General features: G+C 42.3%; 1 protein-coding gene across 1 annotated transcript in view; it reads right to left on the bottom strand.

Annotated features, from left to right (window-relative positions):
• Positions 1-25,131, bottom strand: part of LOC140491253 (integrin alpha-E-like) — a 344,341-nt gene that overhangs the window by 247,895 nt on the left and 71,315 nt on the right. Inside the window, exons 6-7 of the mRNA XM_072589219.1 lie at positions 20,754-20,840; positions 17,803-17,877 (exon numbers count right to left, since the gene is read on the bottom strand). Coding sequence (XP_072445320.1) covers positions 17,803-17,877; positions 20,754-20,840 — 162 coding nt within the window. The remainder of the gene's footprint in view (positions 1-17,802; positions 17,878-20,753; positions 20,841-25,131) is intronic.

Raw genomic sequence — 25,131 nt, 5'->3', positions numbered from 1 at the left:
ATTCCATTCTCGTCCATATGCCTATCCAATGACCATTTAAATGTCCTTAAAGTTGACATGTCTACTACTGTTGCAGGCAGTGCCTCCCACTCCCCTGCTAGTCTCTGAGTAAAGAAACTACCTCCGACATCTGTCCTATATCTAACACCCCTCAATTTAAAGTTATGTCCCCTCATGCTAGCCAGATGGGTGCAGTGATTATACCGGGTCAGTCAGGTGTATCTAATAGAATATGAGTTCCCTGATTGTGGCTTTTAGTCTGATCCAATCAGGAGCCCTGGCTGACAGATATAAACAGGACTGTTGGACTTCCTGTTCACTCTGAGACTTGGCTCTGCGACAGCTAGATTAGTGTCAAGGTCTCTCCATTGTAAATAAAGGATGACTTGGTGACGGGGTACCAGCCCCTATGAAGTTTTTTTAATAGATATTTTTATTGAAAACTTAACATGTTTTTACAAGTTTACAAATAAAAACATACAAGTACAAAGACTAATATACAATTAAATCTTAAATAAATAATAGCCAAAACCTGTCAAACAAAAAGAAGAGATACAGAGAAGAAAACGAAAAAGACAAAAAGAAAAAGACAACTACTAATCTACCTTATAACTAACCAGCATGCATGATCAAATATCTTACATTACTCAAGAGAAAAAAGGATAACATAGTAATTAAGTAGTGAAGTACATGCTCGGAATGAGTTAACATCAAGTTGTAACAAAAACTGTATTCATGCGGAATTCCTCTCCCAAGGGGCCCCGGACCAGCCAGAATCATTAATTCAACTAGATGAAAGCCCTTGATAGAATGGCTGAAATATCTGTATCTATGTAATTCAAGAAGGGCTGCAATATTTTATAGAATAATTCAGTTTTTTGGTGCACCATATTTGTAAGGAGGTCAAGGGGAATACATTCCATGATTAATCTGTGCCAATTCGGAAGTCCTAGAGGGCCCTCAGCCACCCAGTTTACTAAGATATTTTTCCTTGCACAGAAGGAGAGAATGGAAAATAATTTCCTCCTGTGCACATCCAGAGAAGGTAACTCAAGAAGCCCAGAAGAAGAGATACTAGATCTACTGTAATTTCCGTTCCCAAGATTTCTGTCAGGGCATTTATTACTTTGGTCCAGTATTTGCGAATCTTATGGCATGTCCATAAGCAGTGTGTAAGAGTGCTCATCCCTATTTTACATTTGGGACACATTGGAGATGCTTCTGCCCTAAATTTTGCAAATCATTCCGGTGCCAGATGGGCCCTATGAAGTATCTTTAACTGAATGGCCTGGGTTCTGTTACAAATGGAGATTTTTCTGGCATTTTCCCAGATGTCATTCCACATTTCTGTAGTAATTTCCAGCCCCAAATTTTGATCCCATGTTCTAAGCAGACGGTCCATATCTTCCGACACTTCTTCATGTAATAAATGACAAAGAGTGCTGACCGAGGGTACACCCATTGGCCACAACACTCTACGTTCTCTATCTGATTTATAGAGACTATCTAATAGCGTAGTCTTCTTCTGTATGTAATCTCGAAAATGGAAGTATCAAAAGAGGTCTCCATTGGGTAATCCAAATTTTTGATGCAGCTGTTCAAAAGACATCAGGACCCCGTCCTCAAATAGATCCCCAAAACAGGAGATACCCCTGGATCTCCAGGATTTGAATGTGGCATCTGTGAGCCCCAGTTGAAAATCCCATGCCCCCACTATAGGAGTATAGGGGGATGTTTTATGTGAATTACCCTTGTTTTGCCGCATTATATTCCAAGCTTTAATTGTGTTTAGTACTATAGGGTTTTTACAGTGGTCCATAATGATTTTCATCTTATCTCAAAATAGGAGGTTAATAAGAGGGCACTTAACTTGAGAAGCCTTAATGTCCAGCCAGATTGATTGCGGGTCAGATGAGACCCAATCGGCTATGTAGCTTAACAAGGAGCTTAACTGATACTTCCTAAAGTCAGGAAAATCCAGCCCTCCCTTTGCCTGTGGAAACTGTAGCTCCCTCAACTGAATGAGGAGCCGTCTATGTTTCCAAATGAAAGAACCCAGCCAACCATACAATTTGCGCAGTACCGGAATCAGCAGCATCACCGGGAGCATTCTCATAGGGTATAAGAGACAGGGCAAGACATTCATTTTAATTAGGGCTATTTTACCCAGCCAGGAAATTGGAAGGTCTCCCTAACGTTGAAGGTCCTGCCTTATCCTATCCAATACATGCACAAAATTGGCCTTGTATAGCTGGCCAAATACTGGGGTGATAAAAATGCCTAAGTATAAGAAACCCTCCAGAGACCACCGAAATGGGAAGTGGGATCCATCCAATAAATAGGATATACTAGCGAGGCCACCCATCGGCATGGCCTCTGATTTTGGAAAATTAATTTTGTAGCCTGAAAATGCACTAAATGTATTAATAACTTGGATTAAGCGAGGCACAGACATCAGAGGATTACTAAGAAAAAGGAGAACATCATCTGCATAAAGGGTAATTTTATGTTTACCTGTACCAACCCTTGGGGCCGTTATACTAGAGTCAGCCCGTATAGCTTCCGCTAGTGGCTTAATTATTAGCGTGAATAGCAACGGTGAGAGGGGACATCCCTAATGGCAGCTCCTACCCACACTGAAGCTATCCGAGCCTAATCCATTGGTGATCACAACTGTTTTGGGATCATTATATAGTGTTGACACCCATTTGGCAAATACCTTTCCAACACCAAACCTTTCCAATGTATAGAACAGGTATGACCATTCAATCCTGCCAAATGCCTTCTCCGCGTCCAATGAGACTACTATTCCCGGTATTTTTTCCTGATGACAGACTTGAATCACATTCAAGACCCTTCTAATATTATTAAATGGTCTACGGCCCTTGATAAACCCTGTCTGGTCCTCTTTTATGATATATGGCAGTACCCTCTCTAGCCTCAATGCTAATGTTTTAGAAAGAAGTTTAAAATCTACACTTAGCAAGGATATTGGTCTGTATGATGCATAATCTTCTGAGTCCTTCCTTTTTTGAGAATAAGGGAGATATTCGCCTCTTTCAGCAAAGGCGGGAGGCAGCCCTGACTATATGAGTAGTTAAAATCTTCGAGGAGAAAGTGAGGACTGCAGATGCTGGAGATCAGAGCTGAAAATGTGTTGCTGGAAAAGCGCAGCAGGTCAGGCAGCATCCAAGGAACAGGAGAATCTACGTTTTGAGCATAAGCCCTTCTTCAGGAATGAGGAAAGTGTGTCCAGCAAGCTAAGATAAAAGGTAGGGAGGAGGGACTTGGGGGAGGGGCGTTGGAAATGCGATAGGTGGAAGGAGGTCAAGGTGAGGGTGATAGGCCGGAGTGGGGTGGGGGAGTAACCTGTGCCCACACCTCCTCCCTCACCTCTATCCAAGGCCCTAAAGGAGCCTTCCACATCCATCAAAGTTTTATCTGCACATCCACTAATATCATTTATTGTATCCGTTGCTCCCGATGCTGTCTCCTCTACATTGGGGAGACTGGGCGCCTCCTAGCAGAGCGCTTTAGGGAACATCTCCGAGACACCCACACCAATCAACCACACCGCCCCGTGGCCCAACATTTCAACTCCCCCTCCCACTCTACCGAGGACATGGAGGTCCTGGGCCTCCTTCACCGCCGCTCCCTCACCACCAGACGCCTGGAGGAAGAACGCCTCATCTTCCGCCTCGGAACACTTCAATCCCAGGGCATCAATGTGGACTTCAACAGCTTCCTCATTTCGCCTTCCCCCACCTCATCCTAGTTTCAAACTTCCAGCTCAGCACTGTCTCCTTGACTTGTCCGGACTTGTCTGACCTGCCTATCTCCTTTTCCACCTATCCACTCCACCCTCTCCTCCTTGACCTATCACCTTCATCTCCTCCCCCACTCACCCATTGTACTCTATGCTACTTTCTCTTCACCCCCACCCTCCTCTAGCTTATCTCTCCACGCTTCAGGCTCACTGCCTTTATTCCTGATGAAGGGCTTTTGCCCGAAACGTCGATTTCGCTGCTCCTTGGATGCTGCCTGAACTGCTGTGCTCTTCCAGCACCACTAATCCAGAATTTGGTTTTCAGCATCTGCAGTTATTGTTTTTACCTCGAATAGTTATACATGTCCAAAAGTGGGCCAGCTAATACTCCTCCAAACTCTTTGTAAAATTCAACCTGAAAGCCATCTGGGCCAGGTGCCTTACCACTCTGAAGCTGCCTGATTGTGTCAGGTATTTCCTGGGTTGTTAGGGGAGCATTCAGGACCGACACCTATTCTGGGGTTAAGTCCGGAACGGCCAGGCTTTTAAAAAAGGACTGCATCCTCCTGGCTCTATCTTCACAATCCTGTGATTTATATAAGTCAGAATAAAACTTTCTGAAGATTGTGTTGATCCTTTTGTGATCATGAGTCAGAGTACCAGCACTTTCCTTGATAGCCGTGATAGCTTGAGGGGCCTTTTTTTCCCTTGCGAGAAATGTTAAGTATCTACCAGGTTTATCCCCAAATTCATATAACCTTTGTTTTTGCAAATAATATTTCCCTCATTGCTGTTTGGGTGAGCGCGGTATTCAGAGCTGTCCTAAGGGCCATAATCCTTTGTAATTTGACAATAGAAGGTCTGTCAGCGTATGCTGTTTCAGCTGCTTTTAAGCGAGCCTCAAGTAGATGCTGTTGTTCTCCCTTTAATTTTTTCTGGGTCACCGAGTATGAAATGATCAGAACTCGCACATAAGCTTTAATAGTCTCCCACATCATTGACGGATTACTAGCCTTACCTGAATTAATTTCCAAGAAAGTTTTAAGTTCTTGAGAAAAATATTTTACAAATTTACTATCCTTCATTAAGAAGGAATCCATACGCCAATGTCGGGGGATGCCTCAATTGTTCCTAGCCTTGATTTCCATATACACAGCAGCATGATCCAAAATTAATATATTACCTATTTTGCAGGATGATATGGAATTTAAAAAAATCGAGGGGGCAAAAATCATGTCAATTCTAGTGTGACATTTATGTGGATTAGAGTAAAAAGAAAAATCTCTGCCTTGCAGGTGGAGGCACCTCCACACATCTACTAATCCTAATTCTTTATTCAAATCCGCCAATTGTCTGGATCTGGGGGATACACCCGCAGTACTCTTGGGTATCCTGTCTATTTCCGGGTCTATAATGCAATTAAAGTCTCCCCCTATAATTGTAGACGAGCACCGAGCGCCATTAGTTTGGAGAAGGCTTCCGTTATAAATTTGAAAGGATGCGCCAGGGGACAATACAGATTTAAAATCCCATATTCCTCTCCATTTACAAGGGCTTTAATTAGTATATATCATCCAGATTCATCTTTTATCTGACTTAGGATTTTGAAAGGGAGATTCTTCCAAATAAGAATGACTACTCCCATACTTTTAGAGTTGAAGGAAGAAGGCCTGATAAAATCCACCCTGTTGTAATTTCAAATGTTCTTTATCCATTAAATGTGTCTCCTGTAGGACAGCTATATCAACCCTTTATCTTTTTTGAGGTTTGATTATATTTTCTTCCTTTTGATTGGTAAATTACTCCCCTTGACATTCCAGGTGCACCATTTAATCAAATGACTAACCATAATCGTCCAGGCTAGTCCGGGACCCCTCCAGGAGGAGAATCCCCATCCAAAACACCCCGAGCATAGACCATAGAAAATTCACAAAAATAGAGATTCTTTAATACACTCACACCAATAAAAACTATTTCTAAATTTAAAAAAAACATATTTAAACAGAGATTTTCCACCTTGTTTCCAGGGGGCATCACTTCCTTTCCGAAAACCCATCATATTCTCTCCCAACCAGTGCCCCACCCTCGAACCAGGCACTCCATAATAAAATAAGGAAAATTCAAGTGTACTACAAAGCTAAAGTTAACAGTGAGTACCCTACCCACATTCGCCCCCCCCCCCCACCCACCACCCACACCAACACCTAGATATATTTGGTGATGTTAATACCACGTATGAATATATAAAATGATAACATTATAGTCTCAGCAGATAATAATTAAGTATAGTAATACAAAATAACAGGGGAAAACAACCCCGCTTTAAGAGAAGGAGAAAAAAATAAGACAGAGACCCCTCCTCACCTAAATCGACTAGACCACCCGGCCTATATATATTTTTTAACAAAGGGGAAAATCGCAGAGTGGAGAACAAATAAGCCCCCCTCCCTACCCCCCAGAGATAATATTAAGCAATAAGGTAATAAAAGAGAAAAAAGGGTGAACCGGAAAAGGGAGAGGGCAGAACAACATCATTCCACACATGAGTTAACTCTTAAATTCATCTAAGAGTGTCCAAAAATTCCTTGGCTTTCTCCGGCGATCCGAAGTTATACACGGACCCTTTGTGGCTAAAGGATGGCGTTGCTGGGTAGCACAGGGAGTACTGAATGTTTAAATCCCTTAAACACGTCATCATTTCCTCAAACGTCCTCCTCTTTTGGACCAGAGCTGGGGAAAAGTCCTGAAACAGCACAATCTTGGATCCTTTGTAAGTCATGGCTTGGGGATCTTTCCCGAGATTTCTGGAAGCTTCCAGGAGCATCTGCTTCTCCTTTTAGCACTGCAGCTGGAACAGGACCAGGCGGGGGCATTGGTCCAAGCCTGGCCTACATATTGCAACCCGGCGGGCCCATTCTACCCTTACCTGGCCTGATCCAGCCTCCAGCTTCAACAACTGCGGAAGCCACTGCTCCAGAAACGTTGTAAGCTGGCCTTCCTCTTGCGTTCGGGAAGGCCCAGCAAATGAATATTTTTTCACAACCGCTTGAGGTCGTCGATGTGATCTTCTAAGGCCCGGACTCGCTGTTCGAGAGTCCGGACCCGACCCACAGCCGATTCTGTAGCAGCCTCAGAGGTCGTGGCCTTTAGCTCCGCCCCCCCGACTCGAGGTTTGTTTTTTTCTATGTCTCAGTCGTGCTTCTGAAGCGCAACCGACAACGATTCCCTCCTGCTCCTGGACAAGGCATCGATCTTCGCTTCAAGCTTGGAAATCACTGCAACAAGGCTCGCCACCATAGGTAAATCCCCTGGGGCGGCTGTGGATGCATCTGCTGCAGCTAGGGAGGGTGAGGGGTGGGGGGGGTTCTTGTGTGCTCCGAGCTGCAGGCATTCTTTCCTTTAGTCATTTTAATGGGGCATTAAGCTACTCAAGTTTGGTGCAAAATAACTAGCTGTATTAAATAAAAGCTATTTTAAATGATTTGGCAGGTGTGGTGGAGGCGGGCACCCCACTTTGCCTGAGTCTTGGGAAGAGCACTACAGAGTCAGACTTGCTGGTTCACCGCCATCTTGGATCTCCATGAAGTTATTTTAATGACAACAAGAGAAGACCATGCTCCTAAAGAAATTTGCTCGCAACAGTCATCTTTGAGTGGGGGCAAGCATTTCTGGCATCATGCCATTATTTGGGAAGCTTGACTTGTTTGATCTCGCTATTGAAGACCTGGCTGAAAATGTGTTGCTGGAAAAGTGCAGCAGGTCAGGCAGCATCCAAAGAACAGGAGAATCGACGTTTCGGGCATAAGCCCTTCTTCAGGAATGAGGAAAGTGTGTCCAGCAGGCTAAGATAAAAGGTAGGGAGGAGGGACTTGGGGGAGGGGCGTGGGAAATGTGGTGTTAGAGAACGTGGCTGAAAAGCTTCTGTGCAGAGGAGATGACCTGGGGTGTGCAGTGAGTGAGGGACTCACTGAAATCCTTGAAGAGGGAGGAAGAGAGCTTCTTCAAGGAAGGCATCCTTGCAAGAGGATTCGCAGTAGGTTAAAATCCCCTGTATGTGGCAAGATTGCATTATCTTTTCCAGGCAAATGACATTGGAGCAGATGTAAAGCAACGAGTAATTCTCCTGACAGATTGTGGACCCGCAGCTTTCTCGATTATTTGGAGCTTAATGTTCCCTGAAGAATCAGATACCAAAATCTTTCATGTGTTCATGGATTTAATCAAGGAATATTACGACCCTAAATCTCTTCTAATTCTGAGATGTGATTGGTTTTACTTGGCAGTAGGAAAACCAGGGAACTCTATGTTGGTATTTTGAATACGTTAAAACAACTGGCAAAGGCATGTGATTTTGATTTAACCCTTAATGAGAATCTGAGAGGCCATTTGGTATGTGGGATTAATGATAAAACTATGCAAACGGCCCACTAGATAAAGCTGAACTGGACTTCAAACAGGCATTACAACTGGCTTTATCATTTGAAAATGCAGCAAGTGGAGCAAATGAGTTGCAGGGTATTCCAATGAAAAGAGACACCCTCGCCAGTCAAACTGAGCTTGGGGGACACCATTCAAGTGGAGGCAAAAGAGTCTAACCTAAATTGGTAAAAGAACTCAAACATTTGTATCCGGACAATACACAACTGTGACAAGTTCGCCTCCATCTGGTCTTGAACAGTTACATTGCTCAAAATATAGAACATGACAGTGCAATACAGACCTTTTGGCCTTTGATATTGCGCTGACTTGTGGAACCAATCCGAAGCCCATCTACCGACACTATTCCATTATCATCCATATGTTTATCCAATGGCAATTTAAATGCCCTTAAAGTTGGCGAGTCAACTACTGTTGCAGGCAGCACATTCCACACCCCTACTACTCTTTGAATAAAGAACCTACCTCTGACATTTGTCCTATATCTATCACCACTCAATTTAAAGCTTTGTCCCCTCATGCTAGCCATCAGCATCTGAGGAAAAAGGCTTTCACTGTCCACCTGATCTAACCCTCTGATTATCTTGTATGTCTTAATTAGGTCACCTCTCAACCTTCTTCTCTCTAACGGAAACAGCCTCAAATCCCTCAGCTTTTCCTCGCAAGACCTTCCCTCCGTACCAGGCGACATTCTGGTAAATCTCCTCTGAACCCTTTCCAAAGCTTCCACATTCTTCCTACAATGAAGTGACCAGAATAGTCCAAGTGCACCGCACCAGAGTTTTGTACAGCTGCAGCATGATCTTGTGGCTTCGAAACTCAATTCCTCTACCAATAAAAGCTATGCCTTCTTAATAACCCCAGCAACCTGGACAATGATGACATGAAGATAAAAGTCAAAGTTGCAACCTTCAGGGATCTCCGTACATGGACACCGAGATCTTTCTGCTCATCTACACTACCAAGAATCTTACCATTAGCCCAGTACACTTTATTCTGTTGCTCCTTCCAAAGTGAATCACCTCATACTTTTCCACATTAAACTCCATCTGCTACCCCTCAGCCCAGCTTTGCAGCTTATCTATGTCCCTTTGTAGCCTGCAACATCCTTCAGCACTATTCACAACTCCACTGACCTTAATGTAATCTGCAAACTTACTAACCCATCCTTCTATGCCCCCATGCAGGTCATTTATAAAAATGACAAACAGCGGTGGACCCAAAACACATTCTTGTGGTACAACACTAATAACTGAGCTCCAGGATGAATATTTCCCATCAACCACTACCCTCTGTCTTCTTTCAACTAGCCGACTTCTGATCCAAACCACTAAATCTCCTTCAATCCCATGCCACTGTATTTTGTGCAATAGCCTACCATGGGGAACCTTATAAAATGCTTTACTGAAATCCATATACATCACATCAACCGCTTTACCCTCATCCACTGTTTGGTGACCAACTCAAAGAAAAAAGATTTGTGAGACAAGACCTACCTTTCACAAAACCATGTTGGCTATCCCTAATCAATGTATTCCTTTGTAGCTGATTAGCAATCCTTTCTCTTATGATCCTTTCCAACATTTCACCCACAACCGAAGTAATATAATTACCAGGGTTGTCTCTACTCCCCTTCTTGAACAAGGGACAACATTTGCTATCCTCTAGTTTTCTGGCACTACTTCAGTAGGCAATGACGACATGAAGATCAAAGCTAAAGGCTCTGCAATCTCCTCCCTGGCTTCCCAGAGAATCCTAGGATAAATCCCACCCAGCGCAAGGGGCTTATTTATTTTCACACTTTCCAGAATTGCTAACACCTCCTCCTTGCGAATGTCAATCCCAAATAGTCTAGTAGCCGAGATTTCAGTATTCTCCTCAACAATATTGTCTTTTTCCAGTGTAAATGCTAATGGAAAATATTTATTAAGCATTTCCACTATCTCCTCAGACTTCACACACAACTTCCCACTACTATCCTTGACTGGTCCCAATCTTTCTCTCATCATTCTTTTACTCCTGACATACCTATGGGAAGCTTTAGGGTTTTCCTTTGATCCTACCTAACAACAACTTGGGCTAGTGTAGGTTAGGTAGGCTTTGGTCGGCGCAACATCGAGGGCTGAAGGGCCTGTACTGCGCTGTATTTTTCTATGTTCTATGTAACTTCTCATCTCTCCTCCAGGCTCTTTTTAGCTCTCTCTTTAGGTCTTTCCTGGTTAACTTGTAACTTGCAAGGGTCCTAACTGAGCCTCATCCTAACATAAGCCGTCTTCTTCCTCTTAACAAGAGATTCAGCTTTTTTAGTAAACCACGGATCCCTCGCTACATATCAAGGACACATGGTTGTTCTTCCTTGCTCCACATTTCAAGCGTGCCCATGCCCTGCAGTTTCCTTCCCCATCCAATGCATCCTAAATCTTGCCCAATCACATCATAGTTGCTTTTTCCCCAGCAAAAACTCTTGCCCTGTATTATATCCCTTTCCATCACTAAAAGTAAACATCACCAAACTGTGGTCACTATCACCAAAGTGCTCACCTACCTCCAAATCTAACACCTGACCCGGTTCATTACCCAGTACCAAATCCAATGTGGCCTCGTCCCTTGTTCGCTCATCTATATACTATGTCAGGAAACCATCCTGCACACAGTGGACAAAAACTGTCCCATCGAAAGTACTCAAACTATAGTATGACCAGTCAATATTTGGAAAGTTAAAGTCCCCCATAACAACTGCCCTGTCACTCTGGCTCCTATCCAGAATTATCTTTGCTATCCTTTCCTCTATATCTCTGGAACTATTCGGTGGCCGGTAAGAAACTCCTAACAGGGTGACCTCTCCTTTCCTGTTTCTAACCTCAACCCTTAATACCTCAGCAGACAAATCCTCAAACATCCTTTTTGCTACTGTAATACTGTCCTTGACTAACAAAGCCACACATCCCCCTCTTATCCCATTTCCTCTGTTCTTGTTGAAACATCTAAGTCCTGGAACCTGCAACCAACATTCCTGTCCCTGCTCTATTCATGTCTCCAAAATGGCCACAACATCAAAGTGTCAGGTGCCGATCCACGCTGCAAATTTACCCACCTTATTCCAGATGCTCCTGGTGTTGAAGTAGACACACTACAAACCTCCTTCCTGCTTGCCGGTGCATTCTTGCAACCATGAAATCATATTTCTGACCTCACTACTCTCAACCTCCTGGACACTGGAACTCCAGTTTAGGTTTCCATCCCCTTGCTGGATTAGTTTAAACCCTCCCGAATTGCATTAGCAACATCGCCCCTAGGATATTGGTACCCCTCTGGTTCAAGTGTAGACCATCCTGTTTGTAGAGGTCCCACCTACCCCAGAATGAGCCCCAATTATCCAGGTATCTGAAACCCTCCCACCTTCACCATCCCTGGAGCCATGTGTTCACCTCCTTTCTCTCTCTCCTCCTCACCTCGCTCGCATGTGGCACGGCCAACAAACCAGAGGTAATAACTCTGTTTGTTCTAGCAATAAGCTTCCACTCTAGCTCCCTGAATTTCTGCCTTAAGTCCCCATCCCTTTTCCTATCTATGCTTACCAAAATCCAAATCAGAATCTAGGACAGTTTCTTGAAACAGTATGTAGGCATCTGGATTAGAGTGGTGCTGGAAAAGCACAGCAGTTCAGGCAGCATCCAAGAAGCAGGAAAATCGACGTTTCGGGCAAAAGCCCTTCATCAAGAATAGAGGCAGAGTGCCTGAAGGGTGGAGAAATAAATGAGAGTGCTCCTCTCATTTACCTCTCCATCCTTCAGGCACTCTGCCTGTATTCCTGATGAAGGGCTTTTGCCCGAAACGTCGATTTTCCTGCTTCTCGGATGCTGCCTGAACTGCTGTGCTTTTCCAGCACCGCTCCAGAATCTGGTTTCCAGCATCTGCAGTCATTGTTTTTCCCAGTATGTAGGTATCAACTGATATTTTCTAAATTCATGGCGAGGGATAGGAGCATATGGTATGGGAAAGTATTTAATTGGGGGAGGGTGAATTATAATGCTAAGATGCAGGAACTGTGTTACCTAAATTGGGAACAGATGTTATCAGAAAAATGCACAATATAACTGTGGATGTTGTTTAGGGAGCACTTGCTGATAGTGCTGGAAAGGTTTGTCCCACTGAGGCAAGGAAGGGATGGTAGGGTGAAGGAACCTTGGGTGACAAGGGAAGAAGGAAGCTTATATAAGTTTGTGGAAGCAAGGATCAGACAGGGCTCTGGTGGGTACAAGGTAGCCAGGAAGGAACTGAAGAATGGATTTAAGAGTGCTGAAAGGGGGCATGAAAAAGCTTTAGCAGATAGGATTAAGGAAAACCCTAAGATATGCTACACTTATGTGAAGAACAAGAGGAAGGTCAGGGTGAGGGTAGGGCCAATCAGGGATAATGGAGGGAACTTGTGCCTGGAATCAGAGGAAGTAGGGGAGGTGCTTAATGAATACTTTGCTTCAGTATTCACTACTGAGAGCGACTTTGTCGCTTGTGAGGACAGAGTGAAACAGGCTGAAATGCTCGAACAGGTTGATTTTAAGAAGGAGGATGTGCTTGAAAATTTTGAAAACCATGAAGATAGGTAAGTCCCCTGGACCAGAAGGGATATACCCAAGGTTACTACAGGATATGATGATCTTTGCGTCCTCACTGTCCACTGGAGCAGTAACAGATGATTGGAGGGTGGCACATGTTATTCCTTTGTTGAAGAAGGGGAATAGGGATAGTCCTGGGAATTTCATAGCAGTCAGTCTACGTCTGTGGTGGGCAAATTATTGGAGAGGACTCTGAGGGACGGGATTTATGATTCCTTGGAAGACCACAGCTTGATTAGAGATAGTCAGCATGGCTTTGTGAGGGGCAGGTCATGCCTCACAAGCCTTATTGAATTATTTGAGGATGTGACAAAACACATTGATGAAGATTGAGCAGTGGATGTGGCATACATGGATTTTAGCGAGGCCTTTGATAAGGTTCCCCATGGTAGGTTCATTCATGAAGTAAGGAGGCAAGGGATACAGGGAAATCTGGCAGTCTGGATACAGAACTGGCTGGCCCTTAGAAGACAGCGGGTGGTAGTAGATGGAAAGTATTCACTGGAGCTTGGTGACCAGTGCTGTTCTACAGGGATCTGTTCTGGAATCTTTCTCTTTGTGACTTTTATAAATGACTTGGATGAGGGAGTGCAAGGGTGAGTCAGTAAGTTTGCTGATGACACGAAGATTGGTAGAATGGTGGATAGTGTGGAGGGCTATTGCAGGTTGCAACAGGACATTGACAGGATGCAGAACTGGACTAATAAATGGCAGATGGAGTTCAACCTGAAAAAGTGTGAAGTCATTCATTTTGGAAGGTCAAATATGAATGCAGATTACAGGGTTAAAGACAGGATTCTTGACAGTATCGAGGAACAGAGAGATCTTGGAGTCCACGTCCATAGATCCTCAAAGTTGCCACCAAGTTCATCGGGTTATTGAGAAGGTGTATGGTGTGTTGGCTTTCATTCGCAGGGGGATTGAGTTTAAGAGCAAGGAGGTTACACTCTCTAGAGCCCTGGTTAGACCATACTTGGAATATTGTGTTCAGTTCTGGTTGCCTCATTATAGGAAGGATATGAAAGATTTAGAGATGGTGCAGAGGAAATTTACTAAGATGCTGCTTGGACTGGAGGCTACGTCTGATGAAAAAAGGTTGAGGGAGCTAAGGCTTTTATCATTGGAGTGAAGAAAGGTGAGAGGCGACTTAATAGAGGTGTACAACGTGATGAGAGGCATAGATAGTGCGAATAGTCAGACTTTTTCCCAGGGCAAAATTGGCTATCACAAGGGGGCATAATTTTAAGGTATTTAGAGGAAAGTTTAGGAGAGATGTCAAAGGTCAATTCTTTACACAGAGTGGTGGGTGCGTGGAATGCACTGTCAGCGGCGTTAGTAGAGTCAGATATATTAGGGACATTTAAGCGACTCTTGGATAGGCAAATGGATGATAGTAAAATGAACAGTATTTAAATTAGTTTGATCTTAGAGTAGGATAAAAGTTCGGTACCACATCAAGGGCTGAAGGGCCTGTACTGTGCTGCACTGTTCTATGTTCTATGTTTAGGAAACTGAAAGCAGACAAGACACTTGCAAAACATAAAAGAAGCAGGAAAGAAATTAAATAATGAATTAGGAGTGCTAAAAAGAGTCATGAAATGTCCTTAGCAAGTAAGATTAAGGAGAATGCCAAAGCATTTTATATGTGTGTCATATATATATATAATAATACAATTGCAACATTTAAAAGGTATCTGGATGGGTATATGAATAGGAAGCGTTTGGAGAGGTATGGACCAGATGCTGACAAATGGAACTAGACTAGGTTGGGATATCTGGTCAGCATGGATAAGTTGGATCGAAGTGTCTGTTTCTGTACTGTATATCTCCATGACTCTATGACTCTATGTGGGTCTTTGCCAAATGTCTTCTATTGATGTACTGTACATCAACAGGCAACCTTTATTTGAACTGGAGACCTGTGACCAACAGTGTTCCACAGGGATCAGTGCTGGGTCCATTTTGGTTTGTTATTTATGTAAATGATTAAGATGAGAAAATAGAAAGCATGGTCACTAAGTTTGCGGATAACACCAAGATTGGTGGTATAATGGACAGTGAAGGTTTTCTAAGTTTACAAAAAGATCTTTCTCAAAAAAGGGGAAATGAGATAACTTTGACAAAGAGAGGTAAGGACCATCCAAAGAGTTTTTACAAATACATTAAGGACAAAAGAGTAACTAGGGAGAGAATAGGGTCCCTCAACGATCAACAAGGCGGCCTTTGTGTGAAGCTGCAGAAAATGGGAGAGATACTAAACAAATATTTTGCATCAGTATTTACTGTGGAAAAGGACATGGAAGATATAGAATGTAGGGAAGTAGTGGACACATCTTGAAAAATGTCCATGTTACAGAGGAGGAAATGCTGGATGTCTTGAAATGCATAAAAGTGGATAAATCCCCTGGACATGATCAGGTATATCCTAGAACTCTGTGGAAAGCTAGGGAAGTGATTGCTGGGCCTCTTACTGAGATATTTGTATCAGCAATAGTCATAGGTGAGGTGCCAGAAGGTTGGAGCCACTGTTAAGAAAGGTGGTAGGGAGAAGCCAGGGAACTATAGACCAGTGAGCCTGACGTCAGTGGTGGGCATGTTGTTGGAGGGAATCCTGAGGGACAGGGTTTACATGTATTTGGAAAGACAAGGACTGATTAGGGATAGTCAACATGGCTTTGTGCGTGGGAAATCATGTCTCACAAACTTGATTGAGTTTTTTGAAGAAGTAACAAAGAAGATTGATGAGGGCAGAGTGGTAGATGTGATCTATATGGACTCCAGTAAGGTGTTTGAGGAGGTTCCCCATGGGAGACTGGTTAGCAAGGTTAGATCTCATGGAATACAGGGAGAACTAGCCATTTGGATGCATAACTGGCTCAAAGGTAGAAGACAGAGGGTGGTGGTGGAGGGTTGTTTTTCAGATTGGACGCCCGTGACCAGTGGAGTGCCACAAGGATCGGTGTTGGGTCCACTACTACTTGTCATTACGTAAATGATTTGGATATGAGCACAAGAGATACAGTTAGTAAGTTTGCAGATGACACCAAAATTGGAGGTGTAGTGGACAGTGAAGAAGGTTACCTCAGATTATAATGGGATCTTGATCAGATGGGCCAATGGGCTGAGGAGTGTCAGATGGAGTTTAATTCAGATAAATGCGAGGAGCCACATTTTGGGAAAGCAAATCTTAGCAGGACTTATACACTTAATGGTAAGGTCCTAGGGCGGACCTAAGAGACTAAGAGACTTGCTGAACTAAGAGACCTTGGAGTGCAGGTTCATAGCTCCTTGAAAGTGGAGTTGCAGGTAGATAGGATAGTGAAGAAGGCGCTTGGTCAGAATATTGAGTACAGGAATTGGAAGGTAATGTTGAGGACGTACAGGACATTGGTTAGACCACTGTTGGAATATTCCAATCAGAAAGATATTGTAAAACTTGAAAGAGTTCAGAAAAGATCTACAAGGATGTTGCCAGGGTTGGAGGATTTGAGCTATCAGGAGAGGTTGAATAGGTTAGGGCATGGATAGGATAAATAAACAAAGCCTTTTCCCTGGGGTGGGGGAATCCAGAACTAGAGGGTATAGGTTTAGTGTAAGAGGGGAAAGATATAAAAGAGACCTAAGGGGCAACTTTTTCATGCAGAGGGTGGTACGTGTATGGAATGAGCTGCTACAGGAAGTGGTGGAGGCTAGTACAATTGCAACATTTAAAAGGCACCTGGACGGGTATACGAATAGGAAAGGTTTGGAGGGATATGGGCCGGGTGCTGGCAGGTGGGACTAGATTGGGTTAGAATATCTGGTTGGCATGGACAAGTTGGACTGACAGGTCTGTTTCCATGCTGTATATCTCTATGACTCTAATTGGGTCAATGGGCGAAAGAGTGGCATGTGGCGTTTAATTTGGATAAATACAAAGTATTGCATTTTAGTAAAACAGGCAAAGACGAGACTTATCCAATTAAAAGTAGGGCCTTGGGCAGTATTGTTGAACAGAGATCTAGGAGTTCAGGCACATTATTCTTTGCATCACATATAGATAGGGTGGTTAAGAAGGTGTTTAGTATGCTTGCCTTCATTGCTCAGATCTTGAGTAAAACATTTGGGACATTATATTGAAGTTGTAAAGGTTGCTGATGAGGCCTCTTCAGAGAGCTGAGTCCAGTTCTGGCCTTCCTATTATCAGAAGAATATTATTAAGCTGTGGGGGGTGGGGGGGTGGTAAGACGAGATTTACCAGGATGTTGCTGGGAATGGAGGGCTTGAGTTATAAGGAGAGGCTGAATAGGCTGGGATGTTTTCCACTGAGGAGGGGGGTTTGGGGGTGGGACATGTGGTGTTATCGCTGTATTACTACTCCAGAAACCTAGGTAATATATTGATATATTGGGAACTTCTCACAGCAGGTGGTGGAATTTGAATTCAATAAAAATCTGAAATTAACAGTGTAATGTTGACCATGAATCCATTGATAATTGTTGGAAAAATCTACCTGGTACATTAATGTCCATTAAGGAAGGAAATTCTGTCCTTACCTGGTCTGACCTACATGTGAATCTAGACCCATAGCAATGTGGGTGACTCTTAACTGCTCTCTGGGTAATTATAGGTGAGCAAGAAATGTTGGCCTAGTCAGCAATGCCTACATCCTGCTTTGCTGGTAATTGGAATTTCACCAAGTTCCTCTTTCTCTTCCACTTCCAGATTTAGTTATTATTAGGCTGCTTTTTGAATCCTCTATAGTGAAGACAGAGCAAGGTATTTCTTCATTTCATGCACTATTTCCTTATTATCTTCTATTAGCTCTCCATCCTCTCTGGAGGACCAACTCTCACTTTCCTTTTCCTTCTTTTAAGATGCCTGTTTAAAAAAAACTTGCTGACTGTACACTATTCTTTACACAACAATAAATGGCCCAGAGAGTCTGAAATTTCTTTTGATCTGTTGACAGACAATACATGAGTCATGTAGTGGTCAAATTACCTGGGAATTCATTGTCTTTCTTGGTGGTGTTGTTATTCTTCTTCTTGCTGTTGGTAGTAATTAGTTTGATTTTTTCTGAAACAACAAGAAATAAGTATAACCATCAGAGTCTTCAGCTCAAGTTTGCATACTTGTTATCCATGTCAGCCCTTACATCAATGGCAGCACTGTCAATCAAAAATTGAGTGGTCCAACTTCAGTTGTCCAGATTGACGATTGGAATGCAAGAAATGCAATAGAAAATGTGCACAAAGCAAGAAGTCGCAAACAACCAAGCAAAAACATTTTTATATTGCACATTGATTGAGGGTTCAGGATATCAGGAAGACCTCCACTGTACTTTTCAGATAATGACTGTGGGAGCTATTACATCCACCTGAGAGTGCAGATAGGGCTATGGATTAGCATCTCATTCAACAAATGGAACCTCAGGCAAAGCAAGGCTCCCACAATATTGCTGAAGAATGTCAGACTAGTTTAATGCTAAGGTCTCGAGAGTAGCGCTTCAATCCACAGCCTTCTGATTCAGAAGCAAGACTGGTGGCAATTGAAAAATGCTGTCATCTTCTATGAAGCATTTGGGATGCTTTGCAACAAAGTTAGACAACAGCTAAGCATAAATTATTGGTGATTCTACAGTCAGATAAAAAGCCAGAGTTTGCAATTAGAAATATAGGAGCATGAGTAGATCATGTAGCCCTTTAAGTTTGTTCCCCCATTCTACATTATGGCTGATTATATTTTTATAAAGCTATTTGTGTCCACAGGACACCTGTTAATGAAGTAGTTTGAAATGTCATTGTTATAGTGTAGGGATAGACATATAGTTTAGTGAGCAGAGGTAAGTCAATCACCAAGGCAGTGTGCCTTCTGGGAGCTGAAGTTTAGGGTATAGATAGGAGATTGGATGCTTGGCTAAAGACAAATGTCAGGTATCTGGACTTGCTTTACATACTATTATTTAGATAGTGAAAAGAGAGGGATCTTAAACTGATTTTATCTTATTTAAATTATTTTTCTAAAATGGATGCTTGCAGATTTTAAAATGGCTACTATTGAATATGGAATGAACAGTTAACTAAATCCAGAAATGTCCAGCAATTACCAGGATAAAAACAAACTCATCAACCCATGAAATATAAGCATATGAATTCGAAGCAAGATCAGGTCATTGAGTCCCTTGAATCTGCTCTGCCAGTTAAAATCATCACGTTTGATCTGACTTTAACTTCAACACCATATTCTTGCCAATAATGTGACACTCTTTGTAACACACCTTGCTTTATTTGAACATTTTACCTAAGCCAACATGGAGGTCTTGTGGACAAGATGTCTACCTCAAAAATGACAATCAAAATCCATTATGCTGCAAGTGTTCAGTTTTCCTTTATATTCATGGGATGTGGGTATTACTGGTGAGGTCAGCATTTATTGCCCAGACAGTAATTAAGAGTCAATCACATTACTATCTGTTGCAAACACAATGGTTTCTGATAAGGAAGCAACAAAACCATTGTGTTGAATGAGTGTCTCACTTTAATACCCACTCACATGATTGAAACTATTAGTTTGCTTGAAAATACAGCTTTGCTTTTTGTTTATCAATCCACTTCTAGCATCTGAAGAACAAACAGTTCCAGGTTCTAAGACTACATCTAATCTCAATGTATCCCCAAAAATCTGATTCCAGAAAGAAACCTGTGATCTGCCTGTGAAGTAAACCAAGTAAGCAAGACAACTGAAAGAACCTCAACTGCATACTGACTTAGAGTTTTTAATTCTCATAAGCTACTTATATCTTTGGTTTAAGTCATTTTTAAATTTTTTATTTCTTTCCTTTCTCTTTTGTTTCTTTGTTAAATGCATATGTATGTGAATGTACATAATGTCATAGAGATGTACAGCACGGAAACAGACCCATCGGTCCGACTCATCCATACCTACCAGACATCCTAACCCAATCTCGTCCCACCTGCCAGCACCCAGCCCATATCCCTCCAAACCTTTCCTAATCATATGCCCATCCAGATGCCTTTTAAATGTTGCAATTGTACTAGCCTCCACCACTTCCTCTGGCAGCCCATTCCATACATGCAACACCCTCTACGTGAAAACGTTGCTCCTTAGGTCTCTTTTATATTTTTCCCCCTCATCCTAAACCTATGCCCTCTAGTTCTGAACTTCCCAAATCCAAGGAAAAGATCTTGTCTTATTTACCCTACCCAAGTCCCTCATGATTTTCCTCTGGATTTTGAATGCATTATTAAAACTTACTTTATTTTATCCCCATAGAATTTGATGTGAGTCATTTTAAATTGGACTTCACAAACTGGGTTCAGTGAAACAAATCCTTGCCTATTTTTTAAACAGTAAAGAAGAAAATTAAAAACCAATCACTGTTATGTACAGGAGAGGTAGATAGTTAAATATAATTATATTCATATGTCCATCTTCTCTGAACAAAATAGGTACAAATGATACACAGGTGGTTTGTCCCATGAGAATATAATGATCAGTATTGTTTAGATTAAAGAACCAGAGATGAGCTTCCCACCCATTGCCTGATCCCCTTCTATGGTGGGAGTAGTGACATTAATATCAATGTTATAACCTGTGTTTTGTCAGGACGGATAAGCAAATCATTGGCTTCACTGACTGCCCAGAGATTCAGATACAAAACATGTGTTTATTAACAACCAGAAAATACTTGGTGGAGAATGCAAATGTTTGAAGATGGATGAATACGTAACTTTGGATTTAGTACTTGCTCCTCGTTTAAATGTGATAATGTTTAATGACGATGTATTGGCTGGATTTAATAGGCTGCCAAAATCACTGATCACCTGGCTAAAAGGTCTGAGGGGATGCTGTACACAAGAAAAACAGTTACCCAATTCTTCACTCCTCATTACAAATTTATTGATATCTAGGAAATAACCTGACACGTTTACCTGTGAAATCTTCATGTTTTTCCAACTTGTTGTTGTTGTTGTTGTTATTGTTGCTGTTGCTGCTGTTATCCCCAGTACTGAATTTCACTGCAATGAAATCAGATTGATTATTTTCTTATTTATTTCCATAACATTAATCAAAAGTTTAACAACATATCAAAGTAGAAGTTTAAAGTCATAGCTGATCAGGAAACTATTTGACAACAGAACCTAATTCAGCACCAGCTCTTCAACTACAGCAAGCTACTAGTTTTCTTTTCTCACTAGAATTTAGGGAATATTTAGGGGCAGCCGGCAGGGCTAACTGTCCTTCGATCAGTTAGCACAAAAATATGAGATACCGAACAGGGACCTCTGTTTTTTTTCAAGTTAGGTATTTTATTCAAAAAAATTAAACACTTCACAGCCCGTATCAAATTACAAATATGATTAGATTGCCTATAGTGTGGAAACAGGCCCTTCGGCCCAACAAGTCCACAACGACCCTCCGCAGAGTAACCCACCCAGACCCATTTCCCTCTGACAAACACTATGGGCAATTTAGCATAACCAATTCACCTGACCTGCACATCTTTGGACTGTGGGAGGAAACCAGAGCACCCAGACATGGGGAGAATGTGCAAATTCCACACAGACAGTCACCCGAGGCTGGAATCGAACCTAGGACACTGGTACTGTGAGGCAGCAGTGCTAACCACTGAGCCACCGTGCCAACTCATGATCATCACATGATGTCACATATTTCTCAGAAATTCTCCCCAGATATTAATGACATCATGTGTCATCAAGTCTCACTTTTGCTAATCTGTCATTAAAATTCCCTCTGAAGAACCATACCATCATGGACTGTGAAAGCTTCTCGCTTATACTTAAGCAGATTCAACTCCAGCTTGGCACTGACAGCTAGCTTGGGTTTTTCCTTGAGCTTCAATTTTATTCAGTTGCATCAAACAAATATGTTTGAAGGCTATTCAACCACCAACCTCAGCTATACTGAACTTTAAATGGCACATAGCTTCCTCTGAGCTCACACATTTCTTCTGATTTTTCCAAAGCTCTGACCCAAACATTTATCTGCACAATAACTCGTAGAACTTTGGTCTAAGTTGTAAAAGCAAGGAGATATTCAATTTGTCTTGATTTCCCACTAAATGTCCTGTGTAATTCAGTTGCCTTCCCAGCAGTACAGCTAAAGACAATACTGCCTAACACAGTCTACTTCTCTCTCTCTCTCTCTCTCTGAATAGCTCCTTGCTTTTTCGTGAATCCTGAAGTATAATGAATGATCTATTGAAACCTTTCCACAAATCTGACCCCTATTGCAAAGCAAAATTGAATGCAGCTGAAGGAATAATTAAATGTAGCAAACACTTAGAACTCTCTAGTCCTTACCTATTATCATTTTCACATTATGCTTGCTCGCAGTACAAACTGAATACAATTTAAGAAGGATTCATCAAGCAATTTAAATATTTTAGGGGCAGCCAGCAGGGCTGTCCCCTTTCGCCACTTTTTAAGTTGGGGATTGAACCATTGGCAGAGGCCATTCATAGGGATCCTAATATATCAGCTCCAGAAGTGGGGTTAAAATTAGATAAGAGTTCATTGTGTGCAGGGAATGTCCTTTTTTTTTGTCAAATCCAGCAGTTTCAGTTCCTCGTGTATTTGGCACCTTTTCAGGGTACAAGATTAATTTTGCAAAATCAGAGGCTATGCCTATGGTGGTCTTATGAAAGTGCTAGGTCTTTAGGGTGAATATCGATTCCCATTTAAGTGGTCACAGGGATGCTTTGTGTATCCGGGCATATTCATTACTCCAGTTCTGGATCGGCTGTTCAAAGCCAATTTTGTTCAATTATTTGACAAAATCAAACAAGACCTTCAAAGATGGGAGGCACTTCTGGTCTCGTGGTTGGGTCAGATTGCGCTTATTAAGATGAATATTCTCCCGCATTTGCTATACCCTATACGGATGCTCCCCCTGATTTTCAATAAACAAACATTCAGGAGACTGAATGGCTGGTTCAGCTCCTTTATTTGGCATCGTAAGCGGCACCTCATTAAATTAGCTAAACTGCAACTGCCTCACACATTGGGGGGAAATGGACCTTCTGGACATTAAAAGCTACCAACTAAGCTCGCTTCTATCCTACGTGAATGATTGGGCTTGTGGGGACCCTCTTTCAATATGGTTAGATATCGAAGCCTCCCAGGCAAGGTTTCCCCTTAATAGCTTGCTGTTTTTGGACAAAATGAGGACAGTTAGGGAATGTTGCCATCACCCAATAGTTATCAATACTGTTAAAGCATGGAGGGCAATTCAGCAGAGGGAAAGCAATATTGGCAAAATACCTTCTTTTACACCAATTGTGAGTATGTGGGGTCTTCAACTGGGGATGAAAGATTCAGGATTCAAATGTTAGGCAGCTAGAGGTGTGTCTTTCATGGGCAATTTATTTGAGGGAGACACAATGATGTCCTTCAATCAAAGAAATACGAGCTATCCAACAGGGACCGCTTTTGTTTTTTTCAAGTTAGATATTTTATTCATAAACAGACTACACTTTTGACTGATCCATACAAATCTGATATAGAGGGGAGGATGCTCAGTGCTAAGAGTATACTTTCTGCCAGCACTTTATATCATCAATTGGGGGGTGCCCCCTCAGATGCGTTCAATTGACTTTGCAGTGTGTGAGAGAGAAAGCTAGGTGTTAAAATCTCCTCCGAGGCATGGAATGATATTTGGGAATACACAAGAAAGATATCAATTTGCAATAGGACCCATGCTTTATAGTTGAAGATTCTCCACAGGGTCCACTTGGCTCCAGACTGATTGTCAAAATTTAAACCAGGGTATCTTCAACATGTCCCGAGTGCAATGTTTGTACGAGCACTCTTACCCATTGTCTCTGGTCTTGTGGTAGGCTTCAAACATACTGGAGTGCTGTGGCGGTGCAATGGAGAGGAATTTGGGTGTAAGGGTGGAGAAGGACCTGATTTCTCTTCTTCTCACAACCACATCTGCTTCAAGCCCACCCCCTCCCATTTATCTCTTTACCCCGGAGGATCCCAGCCTCATTCCTGATGAAGGGCTCCACCAGGTGGCAATACAAGTAGATAAGGTGGTCAAGAAAGCTTACAGCATGGCTGTGTTCATCAATTGGGGCACATAGAGTATGACAATTGGCAAGTCATGTTGCACCTGTAAAGAACCTTAGTTAGGCTACATTTGGAATATTGTGTACAGTTCTGATTGTCACATGACAAGAATGATGTGGAGGCTTTGGAGAGGATATAGAGATAGTTTACCGGGATGTTGCCTGGTTTGGAGGGTATTAGCTGTGAGGAGAGATTGGACAACCTTGGTGTGGTTTCACCAGAACATTGAAGGCTGAGGGGCAACCTGATCAAAGTTTACAAAATTACAGAGGTATGGATGGAATGAACAGTCTGAGTCTTTTATCCAGAGTAGAAATATCAATTTTAGAGGTTTAAGGTAAAATGGAGAAAGCTGAAAGGAGAAGTGAGAGGCAAGTTTTTTTTGTAAGTGTTTGGAATGCGCTGCCAGAGGAGTTGTGGAGGTGGATACAAAAGCAATGTTTAAGAGGTATCTTGACAAATATATGAATAGACATGGAATAGAGGGATCTGGACTGGCTTTTCATTTCCAAAAGCATCATGTGTTGGTGCAGTCTTGGTGTGCTGAGGGGTTTATTCCTGTGCTATATTGTTCTTTGTTCATTTACCCACTTCTACATCAGGAATTCAGGTACTGACCTTTTTAAACATATTTGCTCAGGAATTCAGATACAGTCAGTTTTGATAAAATACGATAGTTCTGTTCTGGGGCGATCTTGCGATATAAGAGAATTGCACAATAGCGCGCCATTTAAACCAATGGGGCCGGAATCGCATTATAGCCAACATAGATAAGGAAAGTTTGCATTATATAAATAATGATCTAATTTCTTTAATTGCATTAAAGCCAACTCACGTTGGAGAAACATGCAGTATAGCAGAACTGACTGTATTGAATTCCTTTCAAATCTCCTGAATCTGCAGTTGTACAGGGCCCTGAGACCGCATCTGGAGTATTGTGTTCAGTTTTGGTCTCCAAATTTGAGGAAGGACATTCTAGTTATTGAGGGAGTGCAGCGTAGGTTCACAAGGTCAATTCCCGAAATGGCAGGACTATCATATGTTGAAAGATTGGAGCGACTGGGCTTGTATACACTTGGGTTTAGAAGGATGAGAGGGGATCTGATTGAGACATATAAGATTATTAAAGGATTGGATACTCTGGAGGCAGGAAGCATGTATCCGCTGATGGGTGAGTCCAGAACCAGAGGACACAGTTTAAAAATAAGGGGTAGGC

This window comes from Chiloscyllium punctatum, chromosome 19, assembly GCF_047496795.1.
Source record: "Chiloscyllium punctatum isolate Juve2018m chromosome 19, sChiPun1.3, whole genome shotgun sequence".
NCBI lineage: Eukaryota > Metazoa > Chordata > Chondrichthyes > Orectolobiformes > Hemiscylliidae > Chiloscyllium > Chiloscyllium punctatum.
This window is presented reverse-complemented; position numbering and strand designations above follow the sequence as displayed.